Source organism: Choristoneura fumiferana, chromosome 10 (genome assembly GCF_025370935.1).
Source record: "Choristoneura fumiferana chromosome 10, NRCan_CFum_1, whole genome shotgun sequence".
Lineage (NCBI taxonomy): Eukaryota > Metazoa > Arthropoda > Insecta > Lepidoptera > Tortricidae > Choristoneura > Choristoneura fumiferana.
Window position 1 is genome coordinate 11,968,949 of NC_133481.1, and position 20,781 is coordinate 11,989,729.

Genomic DNA, 20,781 nt, shown 5'->3' on the forward strand with positions numbered 1-20,781 from the left:
CTCCAGGTTTAGATCAGTCCAAGTTGACATTAGGTATACTTAATTTAGTCATCCCATTAAAGTCCACGTGACGTTTTCCCACGTTGTTGTTTTGGAAGTCTAATCGTTCTTTAATGTGGCCGATGTGGGTATTTAATGTCATGAACAAAATTGAGTAATTATAGGTTAGCTAGCAACAATTTGGGTTATTTAATCTGTTGTTGAAAGGGTCAAAGTAATAATAATCATGTGATTTCTTTCACGTTTTTCTGCTATTTTCGTAATGGGCGAGATATACAACGTATTTTTAATTTTATCTGGAATATTTCAGATGGTCGGGTCGGTTTAATGGAACACATGTGTTATTTTTTTCTCAGAATTTTTACAGCGTATATTTTTTTACCAAAAAATGACGCGTTGTTCAAAGTGTACCGTGTCAAAGGCGTGACTACATTTCAAACCAAATATTCAAATAAAAATCTCTTTTTTTATTCGACTGGATGGCAAACGAGCAAGTGGGTCTCCTGATGGTAAGAAATCACCACCGCCCATAAACATCTGCAACACCAGGGGTATTGCAAATGCGTTGCCAACCTAGAGGCCTAAGATGGGATATCTCAAGTGCCAGTAATTTCACCCGCTGTCTTAAGGTGGTTTTCCACCGGCGAGGCGAGACGAGACGTGGCGAGACGAGAATTGAAATTTGTATGGCAGCGCCTAAACACCTTGGGCCACATCTCAGAACGAAAAGCCTCGGGCCGTAAATCCCACGCGGAAAGTGTGCTGATTGGGAACGCTACACACACACCATACCATTGTTTTGAAGGTGAGCAATTGTTTCCTTTTTCCTTCACCGAAAAGCTCATGCTAAATTTTGTAGTGATATAAAATCTTATCTCGACTGAGCAACGAACAGAGAAAACGTTCCGCGCGTCGCAGTGGAAGATTTTGAGACCCTTCTATTTCTCCTACAACTTTAGGAGCTTCATAAAAGCCTTAAAGGTTGCGGATCTCTAAAAAATATGTCATAAACACATTTACGAGCATAGGCACGGGTAAAAGACCTAAGTCTGTCAATACACTTTAATGTCCAAGGCCTGTAGGCGGACACGCACATTGCCGGTTTATTATTTGCTGACTTATAGTCCTCATCCATATCAGGCAAGCTTTAAAGGTGATTATACACCGGCGATGCGACACGAGGCGGGGCGAGACGTGAATTTAAATTTGTATGGCGGAATGAGAATGCGTACAAATTTCAATTCTCGTCTCGCCCCGCCTCGTCTCGCCTCGCCGGTGGAAAATTACCTTTAATGTGTTTAAAGGCTATAAAACTTTCGTACGTTTTATAGTTCCGTACCCAAAGGGTGCAAACAGGACCCTCTTCCCAAAACTCCATTGTTCGCATGTATTGCGAATTGTGATAAAATGATAATTAAAAAAAAATAGAATGTCGTTTATTTGTGACCAAGTACCCATAAAACATGCTTTAGGTAAGTTAACTTAGTTTGACCCTAACCCAATTAATAAGGGGCCAAGTGATTCGTGTATTCACTTATGCTCTTTCCCTGAAACCTAGATACTAAAATGACAGTCTGAAATGTCAAATGTAAAAATAATGTGGCCAGCATGAAACGAACAGTGCTGCTCCATAACTTCGGTTTCGTAAATAATCGATAAAATGTATATTTTACGATAACAAAAATAACATTAAAGCATTCAATATTCTACTTTCCATTTTGAAAATATAAATGCACTTTTACGATAAAGTGATAAAATCTAGTTTAGTAAAAAGTAAAAATACAGTGTTTATCACTTAGTGCTAACGTAAAAAACTATAATATATAGAGAGGGGCTACTACAAAACTTGATAAACGAAGTTCGTATGGCACCGTCCCTTTCACTCGCGTATAAGATAAGATAAGCGTCAGCGGGACGGCATGCAACATACGAAGTTCGAGTTTTGCATTTCGTAATTAGGGCCAGCAGGGTAGCGGGGTAGTTAGGGTTCGTGTCGTTCCGTCCTTCTGACACTATACTATTTAATACAAGAGTGTGAGGGACGTTACGGTACGAACTTCGATTTTAAAATTATTAGTAGGCCCTCAGATATCACACAACGTCATTGTTCATGTTTTTCGTATTCAACCGACATTCGTTACTTTACTCGTATTGTGATCGGATGTGTTCAGTGCGTTTTCTCGTGTTATTGTTGCTGTTGACGTAATTTGTAAAATTTGTTGAGTTATTTTTTATCTGATAATTTTGTTTTGGTCTCGTCGTGTATTTAGTGTATTTTCAGCTTTTTATGGTAAGCATTGAGGCGGATCTTACTTAGAATGAAATTGAAACTTAAACATCAACATCTATGAAAAGTCGAAATATCTCCAAAACGGTCGCATTTTTATTAGACCCATTTTACCTTTTATAGAATGTCCTAAGTGCCCTAAATGTTAGTACATCACGGGTCCGTTCATATCTTAATATTTTACGACATACATACATACATTGGTACATAGGTACCTACAAAATCTTTCGGTGATAACCGGTTGCGGCAACTCACTTTTTATGAGACGCAAAAAACAGGTACTTAACACATGAAACGTCATTTTAGTATCTCGGATTAAGAAACAGACCATAAATAAAAAATAAACTAGAAACAAATAGAAAATATTAAAAGGACTCCTTAAAGAGGACGATCCATTTTTGGCATTTTAAGGGTCTGTTTCAGTGTATACCAAAGAGCGACGCGACGTATTTATTAAGACCGCTTTCTGACTTGTTCGTGGAGGTACAATCAGCAACAAAAATATGAATACAGCCATAGTGCAAAAAATATGTATACAAGACCTTAACGCTCAGGCAATACATATTTTAGGCACTTTAAACGTATGTATATTTTTGTTGCTGGCTGTATCTACTACGAGCTCGGTTTTTTTTTACTGGGTGCATGAATTTCATTGAGCCCTTCCTGATTGGCGCGGGATGATCCTGCATAATGCATCGCCAAGTAATAAGACGCAAAACAATAATGGTCATAATGGCAATTGCACAGCGTTAAGGAAACCATTGACTCCAACTTGGCCAGTTTATAAGCTTGCAAATATAATCCGCAGCGACTTTTTTTCTGAACATAATTTTCATTGATTCTTAGTTCGACTGCGAACTACTGGTTTTAAGTTCTGGCTTTATGGCTCGGTAATAATTATATTTCTACTAGCTTTTGCCCGCGGCTCCACTCGCGTGGTATTCGGTTATCGCGCGCTGTTCCCTCGGGAACTGTGCATTTTTCCGGGATAAAAAGTTGCCTATGTCACTCTCGGGCCCCCAGACTATCTTTATGCCAAAAATCACGTCGATCCGTCGCTCCGTTACGGCGTGAAAGCCAGACAAACACACAAACCCACTTTCGCATTTATAATATTAGTATGCATTTCGCCAGAAAAACACAAAGTTGTATTAAAACTACAATAAATTTTATAGCTTAACAAGTTTGAGACGCTTATTAAGGTCAGATCACTTGCTCCAGTGGACTTATACACTACATATCAGAGGCCACAAGTTCAATAGATCAGCTGTCGATACTAAAGCAAAAGGTGTACCTACCCAATAAAGCCGGAGGCTTAACCGATTAGCCAACCGCCGCCCGTGTGCCGGCAAATTCACAGTAATAGGGAGCACCCTCTGATTGCCCTGTTTCGAACGCGCTGAGACAAATTGGATCGAGTTAGCTCTCAGTGCACGTTACTGCCAAACATAATGGGAACATTTTTGCGAAATTGCTACTAGAGAGCGAATCTCGTTGAACACTATAGTATAATTGCTGATAATGGAAATGCCTCACGGCTGTGTTTATCTACAATTTAAGGTGCCATCAGCCGAATTAGTGGTCTATCAATTTTTAAACAAGTTCCTATCAAATGAATATGTCGCTAAAGTCGAACTTTCAAGTTGACAGAGACGTCTATTAGCATTATTGTTTTGTGACATGCAAACGATTATCAACTTTAGGGTGGTAGCCCACATATTTGGCTGATGGTACATGGTGATTTTTATTGGTTTGGCTATTTGAAACAGCGTTTTTTCGAGGAAAACTGACTTAATGACCATACATCTAAGCAGAAACAAAATACACGAACAAAACCGAAAAAAAGTAAAAATATTGTAGTAGCATGAAAACTTCTTTCATAACCTAAGGTAAACGTACGAGTACTCGACGCTCGTGTCTATCCCAAAACGATAACACCATTATTATAACACCATAATATTGATGTTAATTAAAGATGATTTGTAAAGTCTTCTGTAGTGGTCTATTAAAATAATTTGAACAGTTACTTTACAATAAGTTTTTAGTACGACCGGCTAGATCAGAGGTCAGAAGAGAAAGGGTGAGCAGTGGTTGCCGGCACACAATCTAATACTTATTCATCCCAGCCTATATACGTCCCACTGCTGGGCACAGGCCTCCTCTCAGAACAAGAGGGCTTGGGCCAATCTAATACTTATTTTACTTTTTTAAATTACATTCCAATACAGCTGCCATCTTTAATTTTACGTTGTAAGCAACCAGAGGTGTTGTAAGCACATAATATGGACGTTTCCCTTATTCCATGTGTAAATATTCTGTCAGTACAAACATAATGAGAGAAATTAAAAACAAACGTTAGTCGGTCTAATGCAGGCATTGCATGCAACTAACTGGCCGGTTAGCGCGACGTAACCTCCTGATCAATACCGGAGGGCTTACGTTAACAAACTCATTGCTCGACGATAATTTGCATTTTAGAACCTGCTACTGAGCCACTTGATTAAATCACGTCAAGATTATGCAAGTTTTTATTTTTAAAAGGTGGAGCAGCTGCGGAAATTGAAAATTAAGCTATAATTTTCACCTTTCGACGATGCACACTGCAAGTATTTTTATGGTCTTTTGTTTAACTTGTAAATATTTATGTTTTTAAGTTTCTCACGGTCGAGCTTTGCAAATTGAATCTCACAAAATTTTGAGATTGTGTTGAAATTTGGTAAGGATAGGTAACTAAAAATTACATAGTTTGGACGACAATTCAAGTACAGCCAGCAAAAAAAAATCTTAACAAAAAAGCTTTATATTGTTTTTTTTTATAAGAAAACTCATTGTAGTTAGGAAGTTTTTAATGAAATGAGAGCATATTCATACTTTTTTGTTAGAATATTGCATATTTATGTTGGAATCCTACTCCTACTAAGTACTATTGTAAATGTAAAAGTTTATGAAGATGTTTGGATGTTTGTGACTTCATCACGTCCAAACCACAGAACCGATTTAGATGAAATTCAGTATACAGATAGTTTGAGTCCTGAAGAAAGATATGGAATAGTTTTATCCCGGAAAATTGCTTAATTCCCGCGGGACAGCGATAAACGAATTCTACGCGGACGGAGTCGCGGGCAACAGCTCATATTTCATAAGCACGAATCTAGTAATCATTTCTCTTATTTCTATGGATATTTTTTTGAACCATGACCTTCATGCCACCTGTTGCATGCAATAGAAAAAGTATAGGTAGATAATATGCGCAGCAAAATAGATTCATGTTATATACTGTTATTTGTTGTCTAGCAATTAAATGGAAACTTGAAGATGTTACTAAGTTCCCACGCAAGCCTCCAAAAAATTACATTGTGATCATCATTAATATTAAAAAGTAAAAAAACACAGTATAATTCGTTATTATTATTATTAATAATAATAAAATATGGCTCTGTCCATTGAAGGACAATTTGCCAGTGTCAGTAGGTTTTGCCGTAGTACGGTAATAAAAATCTAGAAAACCCAGTAATTCGTTAATCACAATATCACAATATATTTTTCGAGTGACAAACAAAACATATCAAAAACAGTATCCTGGTGATGACCTGACAGGATTAGTCTATGAAAATTACCATTCACAACAACATAGTAAGTTTTAAAGATTTTTAGATTTTGTGATTTTACCCGATTTCTTAAAAACACTTGAATGAAATTAGCAGTCTACCAGTAAATTTCCGAAAGCGAGCGGTCGGTAGATAACCTTTCATCCAAATCTATGCAGCCATTTTTGCATGAAAGTTGTAACGACTCGACACACTCACAAACTTTTACAAATGTTCTTACATAAAATTCATAAAGCCTTTTATTTAATAGCACCAAGTCAAATAATTGTCCACCTCGTATTGATTTGAAATAATTTGAATCTTCTTCGTCATTTTACTGCTCGCTGATTTTTCCCTAGACACGGTAGTTTAGAATTGTATAATGTATTCATTTTATGCTAATTGCTGGACTAACTGCAACATCTGGCTTCGGCAGAACTCTTGATTTCCGTGGAACAGCGCGGTTGGATATTAACTACTATTTTGTAGTTCCTCCCATTCCTTGTGCAAAATCGTTACGTTTTAATTGCAATTTTAAAGTCAAATGGACATTACGTACTTCGAATAGCCAGAAACTTTTATTGAATAAAGTGATATTACATCATTAATTTTTGTATCACGTTTGATTAAAATGTTATTTTTGAAATAATTTAGTACCGTCGGCAAAAAACTTGTTTTGAAAATGAACGTGTGACATAAGTACACGTAGATGAATGATTGACATTGGTGATGAGTGACAGACGCACTACGTACAGCCTAAACCATTGAAACTAGAGCATTATTGAAAGTGGTTTTATTGAGCTAGCAAACTCTAAGGGGCTGTTTCACCATCCATTGATTAGTGTTAACTGACGGTTAAATGTGATGCCGTCTCCATTTGTTTTGTTCGAAAAGACGGAGACGGCATCACATTTAACCGTCTCTTAACACTAATCAATAGATGGTGAAACAGCCCCTAAATCTTCCATGGAATTACACTTATCTTAAGTTTAACAATTTCACTATCCTTATAAAATGTTTTTAGACTAGACCAAGTACACCCTTTACTTATGTTAGATATAGATAAGGATTTTTTCTGCACGTTCATGTTGCTTAAAGTGGGGTATTAAACCAAGTTCATCCAAAATAGTACAATATTTACGCTTAAAAAAGTCACATAATACTCATGAGCTTACTACAAAAATACTTGAATGATTCCTACATACTCCGACAGATCGCGATCATCGTTCATGTTTTATTTACAACATTAAGGCCCGGCGACTACTATCGGCACGGCATGATAGGGCACGACTGTCAAGGTATACCTCGGTAGCGTAAGGCATACCTAAGGAAGGACGCCTCGGCATAGCTGGGAAGTCTTCGGTAGCGTAAGGCATACCTAAGTACGCCTGGGCATAGCTCGGAAGTCTTCGGCAGAGTAAGGCATACCTAAGGATGCCTGGGCATAGCTCGGAAGACTTCGGTATCGTAAGGCAAACCTAAGGACGCAAGCCTCGGCTACCTATACTTTCAACCGCCTTCGGGACACGCACCCCGCGCCGTTGATTCACCCTAAATCATCTTTTTAGCCGTGAATCCATTCCGTCTATTAGTTTTTCTTCCTCATCAGCAAGAATAGCAATGAGCTCTAGGACACAAGTCGCAATCCATTGTGAATACGACTGTTCGCTTGCAACGTTGCCACTGTTCTAAAGTTAAGCTAGGGAACATGCTTTTGCGGTGCATTTCTAAGCAGACCTCAGCATCCCTGAGAACTCCTCGGCATTCCTAAGCATACCTCGGCATCCCTGAGCACTCCTCGGTATTCCTACGCAGACCTAGGCATCCCTGAGAACTCCTCGGTATTCCTATGCAGACCACGGCATGCCTGAGAACTCCTCGGCATTCCTAAGCATAGCTCGGCATCCCAGAGAACTCCTTGGCATTCCTAAGCAGACCTAGGCATCCCTGAGAACTCCTCGGCATTCCTAAGCATACCTCGGCATCCCTGAGCACTCCTCGGTATTCCTACGCAGACCTAGGCATCCCTGAGAACTCCTCGGTATTCCTATGCAGACCACGGCATGCCTGAGAACTCCTCGGCATTCCTAAGCATAGCTCGGCATCCCAGAGAACTCCTTGGCATTCCTAAGCAGACCTAGGCATCCCTGAGAACTCCTCGGCATTCCTAATCAAACCTCGGCATGCCTAAGAACTTCTCGGCATTCCTAAGCAGACCTCAGCATCCCTGAGAACTCCTCGGCATTCCTAAGCAGACCTTGGCATCCCTGAGAACTCTTCGGTATTCCTAAGCAGACCTCGGCATCCCTGAGAACTACTCAGCATTCCTAAGCTGACCTCGGTATCCCTGAGAACTCCTCGGCATTCCTAAGCAGACCTCAGCATCCCTGAGAACTCCTTGGCATTCCTAATCAAACCTCGGCATGCCTGAGAACTCATCGACAATTATGCCATCAGTGTGCATCTGCGCGTAGGTATGCCGAAGGATTTCTTGCCATGCCGTGCCGATAGTGGGTGCCGGGCCTAAGGTTCACGCAAAATAGTTCCACTAAAAAAATGTTATTGAACGTGGTTCCTACAACGAAATAAAATAAATTAGAAAGTAATTGATAAACTATTCATCATATTGATCGGGTTTATGTTCCGACTGTTATTACCCGGACCTATTTGTTTCGGTTTGCCATTAATATTTAAGTGCACGAGGATCTGTTTGAAAGAACTAAAAACACGTGCTACATTCGCTTGTATGTTAAACACAAATGTTTACTAATTGTTAGTTGAGGTTATTAATATTGATTGTGTGAAGTCCGAACCTGTATAATAAGTTGCTAGCTTTGCAGAACTGAAAAATTTATACTTATGCTGATGTTTAAAAGCCCTTGAAGGTTTGTGCAAGTACACGTGTATGTGACATGGATGCACCGAAACCGATCTTTATGGGTTCTATACTCCACTGCAGAAGTTCAAGTGACGTTGAATAAATTGTCAATTTAAAAACTTGCAGAAATTCACAAGGCACATCATTAAAATAAAATAGTGAAAAAGAATTAAGAGGTGAAATATTTTTTTACCATAGAGCGCAAAAAATAAACATTTTAACGTGAATTAATACAGGCTTATGCCGATTGCACTTTTGTCGAGTGTAAGTTCAGCAAAAATTCTGTGCGTTATCTAAAAAGTAAAATTTACATGCCTACTTATTTACATACATATAAGTTGAATGAAAGCTAATCCGTTCTACAGCTGATCATTGGGCTGTTTTTTTTCGGTCAACGTACCTACTGGCCTGACCTGGATGTCATTTGTAAATATAGGTGTTTAGGCTTAAAATAAGTTAGTGCTTTATTAGTTTTATTTTTATTTTCTTTAGTAAAAGTTCCTAAAAAGAAGTTCTAAAGAAAAAGACCTAATTATAGTTCCTTTCAAAAGCATATTTAAGCTCTATTTCTACCAATTGGGTTTACCTTTGTATTTAGTTCAGACCTACCTAACACAATAGGTCCGAATACTCGGAACCTGATTACAATGCGAAGAAAATTTCACTAAAGTAAATATTACCTGAAAGCAGTATTATTTGCTGGCTCAAATCTAAGACCGTGCCGTTGTTTTGCTGTTTGATATTTTAAACAATTAATGAATGAAGAAGGGAGTAGCAAACTCTGATTTTCGGGAACTAGACAGAGTATCAGATTATATCAATTTTATTAGTGTTAATTCAATAGTTTCATACGGTACGGTACCGATTACAAAATAGTTGTTAAAAAAAAATAGTCTGAAGTGATTATCGCAGAACCCATGATTATAATAACTTGTGGATTAGGCGTTAAAAATCTATAACACGGAAGTGATATGTATTACCAACACAGATGTTAGCCTATAGTCACAGCAGAAGTGACTGCACAACGAGAGAGGCGAAAAAGTGGGGATATATTATGTTGATGACATTTCTATTTCTTTTGTAATTAGTTCTGTGGTCATTAATGTCTAGCTAATTAAATAGTTGAAGGCAGTTTTTAACAATTTATAGTATTTTTATGCAACAGCTGTATAATGGGTCAAAAAAGGTGAGTGGCGTGAGTTACGATGTGATCGTAACGAACATCGTAAGAAGAGACGCCACGCGCTTTTTTGACTTACTTTATACAACGTTGCATACAATACTTTTTCTACGATTATTTACTTATTAAATAAAATACAAAATTAGAGAAAAAAGTAAACTTAAACTTTTTCATACTTTGGCTTAAGGCAAACTGTAATATAAAATAAACAACAACAAACGAGTGGGAAATATGAAACTTACAAATTTTGTCTAAGATAAATTTTGTTTTAAATTAATGTTTACTTGCCAGTGACGAGTTTAAAAAAAGGGATTTTGTTTACTTATGTTCGCAGTCATGAATTATATACGGAAAGTTTTTGTTAAGTATGAAAATTTTAACTAAAGTAACTGTACTGTAAAGTAGCTGCACCTTAGCCTGTCCAAGCGAACGAATTAAGAAAAAAAAGTAAGTGGTTGCAGTATCGTTTTAGCAACATTACGATACAGTGCTGTTATGGGGAATAGACAATATAGAATTTTACAGTATCTTGTTATCTATGTTCTTATATTAGTGTTCGTGATTAAGTAAGTAAATCAAAGTAGATTTTTTTAAACAGAAATTAAGCTATCCATACATCCATGCCAGTGCGCGAATTGTAAATTTGCGAATAATGGGACAAGAGAAGACGTTGCCAAGTTATATATTAAAGTGTAATAGGGCACGGTTTCCCGCGAACACTTGATTTCTGATTTATGCCCAGGGTTGTCGCGCTGTGCCACTTTAACAGAGTTTATTTGGTTGCTGTCAAATTAAATGCGGCTGCGACAGACTTCAAGGTTTTTAATAAAAATAATGTAGATTATGTTTAATAGTATTAATAGCGACACGATCCCTACTAAATTGACATGAAAATCGAGTGGCGGAAGTGGGTCAAATTTGACATCCAGGATTTGATTGACCATACAGTCATAAACTTAATATACTTGCGAACTCGGCAATTATAGTAATAGCTTGCTAAAACCAGATGCTTACGACTTAAATATGAAAGAAGGATACATTCTTGTAAAACTTAATGTCAAAGAATTCATATTTTTTGTTAAAAAATATATTTAACACAATAATTTTTGCTAGCTGTATCTTAAGATTGTAAAATGATTGGGCTTATACATACACGTACTAAATTCGTCAAAGCAACTGAAATGAGTCAAAAATTAAGAGTAAATAAAAAAACATTAAAAGCAAATGAAAAGATGAAATTCCAAAGAAACAATTACTAATTAAATACCTAACAAACTATTTCACGAGACGTGACAAAAGCCAACTATTTATTAGTAAGAAAGTTAAACCTTTACTAAGACTATCATGTAAGTACAGCAAAATGATCAAATTATCTATTGGCTGGAGACCACTACTTCAATCACGGCTAATACCTACCTAACGAAGTACAACTACATCAGCAGTGAAGTAATCTGTAATTTATTAAAGTGATCGTGGAGTGAGCTTGTGCCTCGCTTCGTAATACTTTCATTATTTAAAGCTATCTGTAACTATTCAATAACCAACGTTTCATAAGTAAAGAAAGTAGAAATTATAACTCTAAGAATTTTATCGAATGCGTTATACGTACCTACGTATATTAACAAATTAATTCAATTTCGTCCATTTAGTTTAGCTAGAGACTCTAAATTTAGCAAACATAAATATAATATTCCTTGAGGAATTAAAAGTGCACTAAGTTGTTTTTTTTAATTTCGACAAAATAGAGAGTCGAAATAGTAGAGTACTTTTTTAATTATTCCTTGAAAGTAAAGCCGCCAGATAAAGCTAGTAGTTTTATAATTCCCATAATGTTGCTATACTTTGTATCGAATATTATTATTCAATCACAGTCAACTCCATAAAGAAAATCGAATTATTTCCTAGAATCTCAAGGAAATGAGTTAGGAACTAGCTGTTGCTAGTATTTGCGCTTCAATGAATTCATGGAAACAGCGCGTTGCGAGCGTCAAAGTCGCGGCTACACAAATATTGCGCGGCGGGCGAACGACACACTTTGCAACTACTTTCGTGTTCCTATCTAGCCGTGGGTAATCCTCATGGGAGAACAACTTAACGCTCCAGCTGTCGCACGCACCTCGTCAATATTTCACAACTGATTTCGAACATCCTAAAACTACGACTACCGAAGAAACTTTTAAAAATGAGTCGCGCCTCTTATTTTTTCCTCACAAACCCATCACAAATAAGTTAGATAGTTTTACATCGGAGACCCCTCGATAAAGTGTCATAATTTAGGTGAAATATTGTTTTTGTGGCAAGAGAACATATTTTATTATATTTGTGGCTTCTGAATAAGTTATAGATTCTTTCCGCTGGGTAGAGCCCCTTGCCAAATTTAAGTTGGACCTGTTGATAATATTACCGTAGCTTTAGATGGAACAAAGTTGTAATGCTCTCTGCCTTGAATTTAGGAGTTGAGATTAAGACTTAGTTAGACTCAGACGGTCCACGCGTAATACTAAAATGCTGTATTTGGTTTCCTTGCTTTAGAATTAACAGTTTAGTTTCCATAATAACACTGTCTGTTATAACTCCTAATTAGAAGAAAAGTATAGTAGTAGAAATTTTTTGTTTAGAAACAAAGTTGTTACAAGTCATATGTTTAATAGCACCAAAATTCTATCAACTAAGCAATAAATACAATACATATTCGTGTGTAGGCGGTACATAAAACTCAATATTCGATGAGGGCCGTATGAATAGAAGTCAGGCCAAACGAGAACAGTCAAGCCAAACTTTTCTCTTTGGGCAAAAGTTTGTGATGTGAACAGAAACCCGGGGCGCTCCCGTGGGACGGCGCACATGCATGTTTAATGGCGTCCTAGAAAGGTCAAGAGTCCGACTGTGTAGAGGTAGTGAATACATTATAAACTCGAGGACGTACTCGGCGGACAGCCGTGCCGTGACAGCCTCCTTCCAACTCGAGCGAGCACTACTAACACACCGCGGACAGGTAGTTTGTAGCTGTCTCTCAAACAAATTAATTGTGTCTTAGTTTTGAGTGGTAACGAGGGAGCAACTCTGAACAAACTTTGAAAGGTACAGAACATAAATGCCGGCCCCACCGACTTCAAATATTTGGGCGTGAAATGGCAAATTTTTGATGCGACGTTGACTGACGATTAATACGATGGACCTTAGAGAAATTGAAAACTTTTGCGTTTTGCGGAGCAATAAATCTCTTTCATGTTTGAGTAGATAGGTACAGTTGTCAACAAATCATCACTTCCTTTTGGAGTTTTATCAGTGGTCAAGTGCCTAAATGTTTCAAGTCAGTTTTATTTGTCAGGTTTTCGTCTTTGGGAGAATTAATAGGTACATATTTTGTCATATTTAATCTACAACATAAAAGTACGTACCTTTAGGTGGATTTATATTCAGCGCGCTTCTAAACAAGCTCTCCTCGTCGTGCCAGTCGAGGTTTCTTCTCATAGTAGATCCACACATGGCAGACAACACCAGCAGTAAGGTGAGCATGAAGAATCGGCTCCTTGATTCACTTTTGTGCCAACTTCGAGTCAAGGCCCCCGCTCCCAATCCGAGCAATAAACAGAAACCAACACTCGGTATGTACAATACTCGTTCCGCTACCACAAATCCGACATAGAATAGGATATTGCTGGCCGGTATAAACGGCAGTGCCATTATCGCTATAGACATGAGCATTGCCACTTGCGGGCTACAATAGACCTGCCTATGTACTGGCTGTACTTTCTTGGTGTGCTCCATCTGGCACACGCAAGCTGATTGGTGCATCATGGTGTTGTTGTTGTTGAGCGCCCGACACGCGCTCGTGTGTTCCTCCGTCAACGCGTGCTTGCACCCATTACAAGGGCACAGCTGTCTTTTGACAGAGTTCTCTTTATTAGGCGCGTGATAATTTTTCCTATCCACTGATTCCTGTCTATTGTATTTGCAATTATAATTCCATTTGTGCTTATTTTTACAATTTTGTTTCTTATAATATTTTATGTCTTTCATAGAGTTTTCTTGACGTTTCTTAAATTCTGTGACAATAGCTCGCCATGTCACTTTGGATATGATGGCGTAGAAAATAATGGTTGAAATGTTTCTTTGGTCGAATAGTGTTGTGATTCGGGGTATGGCGTCCATCGACCAGTCGAAACTTAAATGGAAAGGGTATATGAGGAGGAAGAAATTGAAGGCAGGGAGATAGGCGAAGGTGTACGTTCTGGTGAAGAAGGAGGGATCGCGGGCAGCGGGGTTGTCGGCGGCGGCGAAGGCAGTAGGCGCGCCCGTGAGCCGCAGACGCCAGCACAGCAGCGCCAGCCCTCCCATACTTAATGCGCAGACGCTTCGCCATCGTTGCTGAAACAAAAAAAAACATTCTATTAGGATACAGTAAAAATATTATTAAACTTATATTTACTATGTGCGCCATTTTCATGCTCTTCGCTCGGTGCGTCTCTTCTAAAGCATAAATTAGAAAGCACGTAGTACAACTGTGAATAATTGTGTTTAATGTTTCCTCATCATCATCATCATTATCATCATATCAGCCGTAGGATGTCCACTGTTGGACATAAGCCTTCCCCATAGACGTCCAGTTGCTTCGGCTAATGCCAAGTAATGTTTATATTTAACTATTATACCAATGCCAATCTTCTTTATCAGTTACGAGTTGTTGCTCGCAACTCCGCCTATGTGCCATGGGATCTTTTTAATATCCCAGAATAAAACATACAGAATTATGTACTAGATAATGAATTCTTTTTATAATATTAGTTTAGAATAGGTTCTAACAATTACACACTAACAAACAACGAATGTAGAATAGTAAAAAAAGGCTAAATACAAATTTCTGAGTAATGAAATGCCCCCAAAATAAGAAATACCTCCAGACTAAGTTATTTCAGAAATTCTCAGTCAGCTACGCATTTGCGATACGACAAAGTTGTCAGCTCTTATTTTATCTTAAGTTGGCACATTGTGGCAGTTCAATTAAGCTATCCAAAAATAGTTTGTTATACATTGTGTAAAGACTAGCGACTGTTTATTTTGTTCCCTAATCACTATAATTAAAATAATTTCTGCAATTGTTTCCTTTAGAAGTATCTTGATCTAGATCATAATACTTCTAAGGGAATCAATTACAGAAATAATTTTACAATAAGATAATTTTTCAATGTTAACATTGTTTAAGTCATTATTTAATTCTTTTGGGATAAATGGCAAACATTTTTGACATCGAATATATAATAATTATATCCTCAGAAGTAACATTATAAGAGGAATAGAGTCAGACGTGATGAAAGTGCGAGACGGCTGTATGGCTAATACGCCATTATTTATTTAATTAGGTACCGAAGTACTGCCCCGGTTAATTCTTCAAAATAAGTTATTACCTTTAATCACCTTTGGGTCTACCTCGATGCTTGTAACAATGTCAATGCAGTCTACATTCTAGTAAACGGAAAAAAAGTGTACTCGTAGGCATGCATTATTAGCAGAAGTGGAAAAAGTAGCGACATCCGTTTTTGATACATATTTATAATATATAAACGATGACATTTCTATTAATGTTGCGGTTATATCCGACAACAGCTACAGATGTAAGCTAAACCTGCACACAAAATTTACGTCGTTCCAACTCTGGATGCGAATTTCAAGTCACTTACAAAATAAACCAACAATTTGAACAATCTAACAACAAACCTTTGTAACAATAAAAACTACTCCATATCTCAACTTCGTGTATGAGACAGATACTTACTCATTTTTTCAACTCGCACAAAAACACTATTTCAAACTGTTCCTTGAATATATTCCACATCATAAAATATAATCCTACAAAACGGTTCCTAACTTGTGGCCGCGAAAATTTTGCTTCAACCAAAACTTGATTGATCACCACTCTCCAAGAATTCATTAATATCCGTCAAAGAAATTGCTGCAATGTTTCGGAATTATGATAATTTTTTTACAACCTTTCAATATACATGATCATATGGAAACGCGTCTTTAAATTTCGAGAAATATGTAATAAATGTGTTTATTTTCACACACATTTTCTTAATAATCTTTTTCAGTTTCAGTTTATTGGACTAAAAACGTACCTACTCCTACTGTGATTAAAAAGAAACCGCTTATTAGCCACATTTAGTTTTCATTTAATAATTAGGTAGTTCTACGAGCATTTGAACCACTATTGCGGTGTAAGTACATGCGGTAAAATTACAATTCATTCAAATTTCTTGCTTGCGGTCTCTCATTTCGTCAATATACTCATGCGAGAGGAAAGTGATGGCGATTGAAACGCTCGTAGAACTACCCAATTATATAACTCATATTTTTATGTCATAGTGATTCCAGTCGAGATTAGTTCTAATTAGCTTGTAGAGAATGTGGTCAGTGACGGTATTTTTGTACGTAACAATGTGTGTAAGTTTATGATAATTATTAAGATTTTATATTATTAAGATAAAATCATTAGACACCGCCTGTGCCTTATGATAATTGTGTATGTGTTGGTTGGTGAATCCAAATAAATTAAAACTCGTACTAGTATAATTTCTTAAACTTCCAATCTCTCCGTGCGTCTGTTCGTCTGTCCGGCGGATGTCGGATTCTCGTGAAATTTTGTACTACTAAATACTAATAAGACAACATAAAAATGCATCTACTTCTTGGTTTTAATTACATTGTTGATTACTAGTAAAGATAACGTCGAACAAAGTTAGGTACTACTGAGGAATATTAAACACATTATGAGTAGGCACTTAAATGACCTTCATTCAATTGAGTGATCAGAGCTATCTTACTCATCATCACAGGTGTAATATCTGAAAAGAACTGTAATAATGTTAATCCACAATGAAGGCAGCCCGATAAAATTGATTTACAGCGGCGTAGAGACGTCCCTTTAGATTATTAAATTATCAGAAGCACCTACTGTCAACCCCTTACCAAATACGTATAATAATGATTAATACGAAAATACTATTAGTTATTATAATCTATTTAAAGTGACGTTATTATGAAAGTTTGCGGGTTTATTTAGTGCGGAGGGTTTTGATAGCGAGTCGAGTGAGGTGCTGGCTTGTTAGTTGCGGGAGGCTGGTGGAAAAGATTTATGGAGGTACCGCGTCCCCTGCCCGATGTAGCCCAGGGGAACCCACACAGAACTAACGACGCCGGTTCGGATTTCCAGCACAATTTACGCCACCAGTGGCCTCGTGCGATCTCAGCGCAACTTGACGCGCCGAATTAGTTCAATCGAAACATGAAAACTGAATTATAGATGAATCTTCTTCCACTTTTGGGAATTGTGCTCTTTTCGAATAAGGATTGATTTGCTTTTTACGTGCCTGTAAAGGTTGCTTCGATTTAGTATCAAGTTTTTCCTCGAGAAGCTTTCGTCGATAGTCGTATGTTGAGATTTAATGAAAGTCTTTTCTCACCCCACATTTAACGAACACGGAATCAACAACAACAAAGTTACTACCGACATGTATAGAATTCGATTTACCTCAATAGATCGATCGGTTGTTACGCGTACTCCAAAATAAGCTTATTACTTATGGTACGAAAGTAACTTGTATCCATCATGACATGACATTGTCATCCTCATCATCACCTCTAAGAAGTCAAACTAAGTAAATACCAACTCGTAAGTACTCTGAGTGCTTAAAAGCATTCACGAAATGTGTGACACATCGAGTCAACACGCGTAAACTGACTTCATATTAGAATAAATCTTACAAAGTAAGGGAAAGAAAATTTTATAAGGGGAAGGAAGGTAAAAATATTGAGTTCTTTTTAAGTGAGTTTTACCTCCAAACATTGCTTTGGTTTTCATCGAGTCATATCTATCCTTAACCAGTAAGCAAAATTCGTGGAAATTATACGTTCATTCGTTGGCTTACAGTCATAACACGTAGGCAATTTTCGAGGAGCGCAAACAATACGCCTCTAATAAGATATGTGCAGCTCACGTTTATTTAGTAGCCCCGCGCTCTACTCGAGGACTATTGCGCTAGCAGCAACTTGAAGTCAAAGCAAATAACTTAATGAAATAAGCGAGCGAGCTTGGCCTAGCCGTCAGAGGGGCGCTTATCTGGAAAATTTACTGGCTGGCTGACATTACCATCCTCGCCTCGTAAATGCCGGCTCATTTGCCAGTCCTTTTGAAAAAAGTCTCGGCTTTAAGTAACGAATCCGCATGGGGTACACGGAGTGTCAAAAACGCAGGAGAACTAATAATAGCCGCCGCCCAAGCAACAGAAAAAATAATGCTTTTGCTTTATCAAGTGCTTTCTAATGTTACGGGAAAGGTAAGACTACTCTGTTCCTTTCTAAATTATAAAACTTTTGAAGTAAAACGTGAAATTAAGGGCATTGTAATAAAAAAAACTTGAGAACGACAGGCATAGGTTGAGTCATTCACGATGACGCGTGCCGTGGTTCTTAATACAATGTCATTAATGTCTAATTTTGACAAAATCACGCGTCTTCGTGGATGGCACTAGGTATATTAAGGTAAAGAAATTTTCTTATACCTGTTCTTATTTCATCAAAACCCATTTGCTAATAATCTCGTCGCTGGTTGAGATACTAATTATATGTAATATGTATTAGGTATTTTATATACCGTGATGTAATTTTCATTTCCGTCAACTACAAGAAACATTCAACGGGTCAAATGTCAAGATACTAAAGGCTTAACTCTTACTGTTGAAAAGATTATCAAGAAATAATAATTAATTATACGCAGTAAATAAAGTAAACGTTTATATATTTTTACGGAAGGTTTTTAAACATTTCACATATTATAACTATAGTATATTTATCCGTTGCCTTGTATTCATCGTACAAGCTTTGCTTAGTTTGGGACTAGGTCAATTGGTTTTAATTGTCCCATGATATTTATTTATTTATTAAACTAGCGACGCGCCCCAGCTTCGTGCGGATATTTTTCTGGGAAGGGAGGTGAAACTGTGAAGCGAGATCTTTTTTCTTTTGACTTCTATTTTTTTTGAAATTGCACCCTTGTGATGCCGGGGTAGATCGCTATTAAATATTTTATAATATAAACAATTCTAAAACTGAGTATAAAGTTCTCCATAACACGCATCTCGGTACAACTAAAAAAAACCCACTAGGCAGAAACATGTGGGTTTTAAAAGTCATTCGCCTGTAAGTTTTGTAAATTAGCTTACGCACTCACTTTTACGAATGGAATCAGACACCAGTCTCGGATTAAGGTAAAAAAAAAACTTTCAGAAATCCTTTCAGCAACCTAATCTAAAAAGGTATCGATAAGAATTACCTTCCGATGATGTCGTCTATCGGCGTGCCGAAACGTAGCGAACGCGTTAGCAATTTCCGTGTACTAATGCATTGTCATTTTAGGTCGTTCATCGTTTACACCATAATATAGAACACCTACGGTATTGTGGTCTCTGAAAAGACGGAACTTCACCCTATTAAATACTGATAGACGATATTTCAGGTAGCAACACTCATTGTAGCGTCGATACACTATTTGGCTTAGTTCTACGTTGTAATAATAACAGTGTACGAAACATAATACACAGCGACCAAACTACTCATTATGTTAAATACAGGCGTAACGTCGCTGTATTATGTACGTCTACGAACGGCGTAGGGAAGCGTTATGTTCAATTTGTTAAATTAGGGGAATTCGTGAGGTTAACCAGTAAAAGCTTTCAAAGACGAAATAAGTCAGAAATAAAAATGTAGCCGTCGAGATACCTGGCCATAAACTCATAAAGTCACCGAGGTGGGCGACGGTGCCGAGGGGTCCATTAACTTTAATGCCCTCATAACTACATGACGAAATCTCTGGAACAGGAAAAAGCTTTTTTAATTTTGTTCAACACATTACAAGAGAAACAAAGGAATGTACATTGTTTTTTTTTTACAAACCTAAAAACAATAACGTGAAGCCTCTTTGTGACTCTAGATAAATTTAAGACATACTTAAGCTGAACAAAATGATGCGATTAGAATATTTGACGAAATACAGATCTAATCTCAGAAAAAAAGATTTCGGTAAGTATTAAGTTTTCCTGCATACGCTACATAATAATATTTTTCTCAAGTTCTTACCTATATTAATGAGCAATAATTACTAGTCCATTTTAAATAAAGTGGTACAAAAACTCGTTTCTTAAAAACGGCAGAAAATCCGTCTAAGTAAGTGAAGCTTCATTATCTTCTATTAATTAAAATAAGTTTAGTTAATTCGTTTTTTTGGCATGTCCTTTTTGTGTTTTTTATATTTTTTGTGTATAAGTAATTAGAATTTTACAGCGCATTCATTTTAAACTTAAATGTTGTACTTAATTTTTATTGTCAAATCAATAAATAAATAATTTATTGAAAACCTAAATAAAGAGTAAAAAATACAACAACCTATAACGTTTCAATGGGTTTAGTTTAGACGTTTTGACACTCGTAGGAAAAAGAAATACGTGCACCCTTATTATTACAGGTAACTAACTATTGAGGCGCAACTTGCTAAAGCCAACAAATTCTTACAGTCATAACCAGGTTGGCAAATGGTGGTATTCGAGTCACGTATTTTCAGAGGCAAATAATATTATGAGAGAAATCGTGTCTGCTGGGAACGTAACTTTACCGGTCTTCCGACTCCACCATGTTTATAGGTATCTATCTAGCAGTCGACTCAATCATTCTTCGCGGCTCAGCTTTTGACAGCAGGTAGCGGCGTAAATGTTAAAACATATATTTTTTTTCTAACATGAGCTGCAAATTATCGCGCAAACGTTATTGTATACCCTAAGTTTCACCATGTCTGTCT

At 37.1% G+C, this 20,781-nt stretch overlaps 1 protein-coding gene across 1 annotated transcript in view; it reads right to left on the reverse strand.

Annotated features, from left to right (window-relative positions):
- Positions 1-20,781, reverse strand: part of Tmtc2 (Transmembrane O-mannosyltransferase targeting cadherins 2) — a 138,507-nt gene that overhangs the window by 65,441 nt on the left and 52,285 nt on the right. The window contains exon 4 of the mRNA XM_074093514.1: positions 13,334-14,303. Coding sequence (XP_073949615.1) covers positions 13,334-14,303 — 970 coding nt within the window. The remainder of the gene's footprint in view (positions 1-13,333; positions 14,304-20,781) is intronic.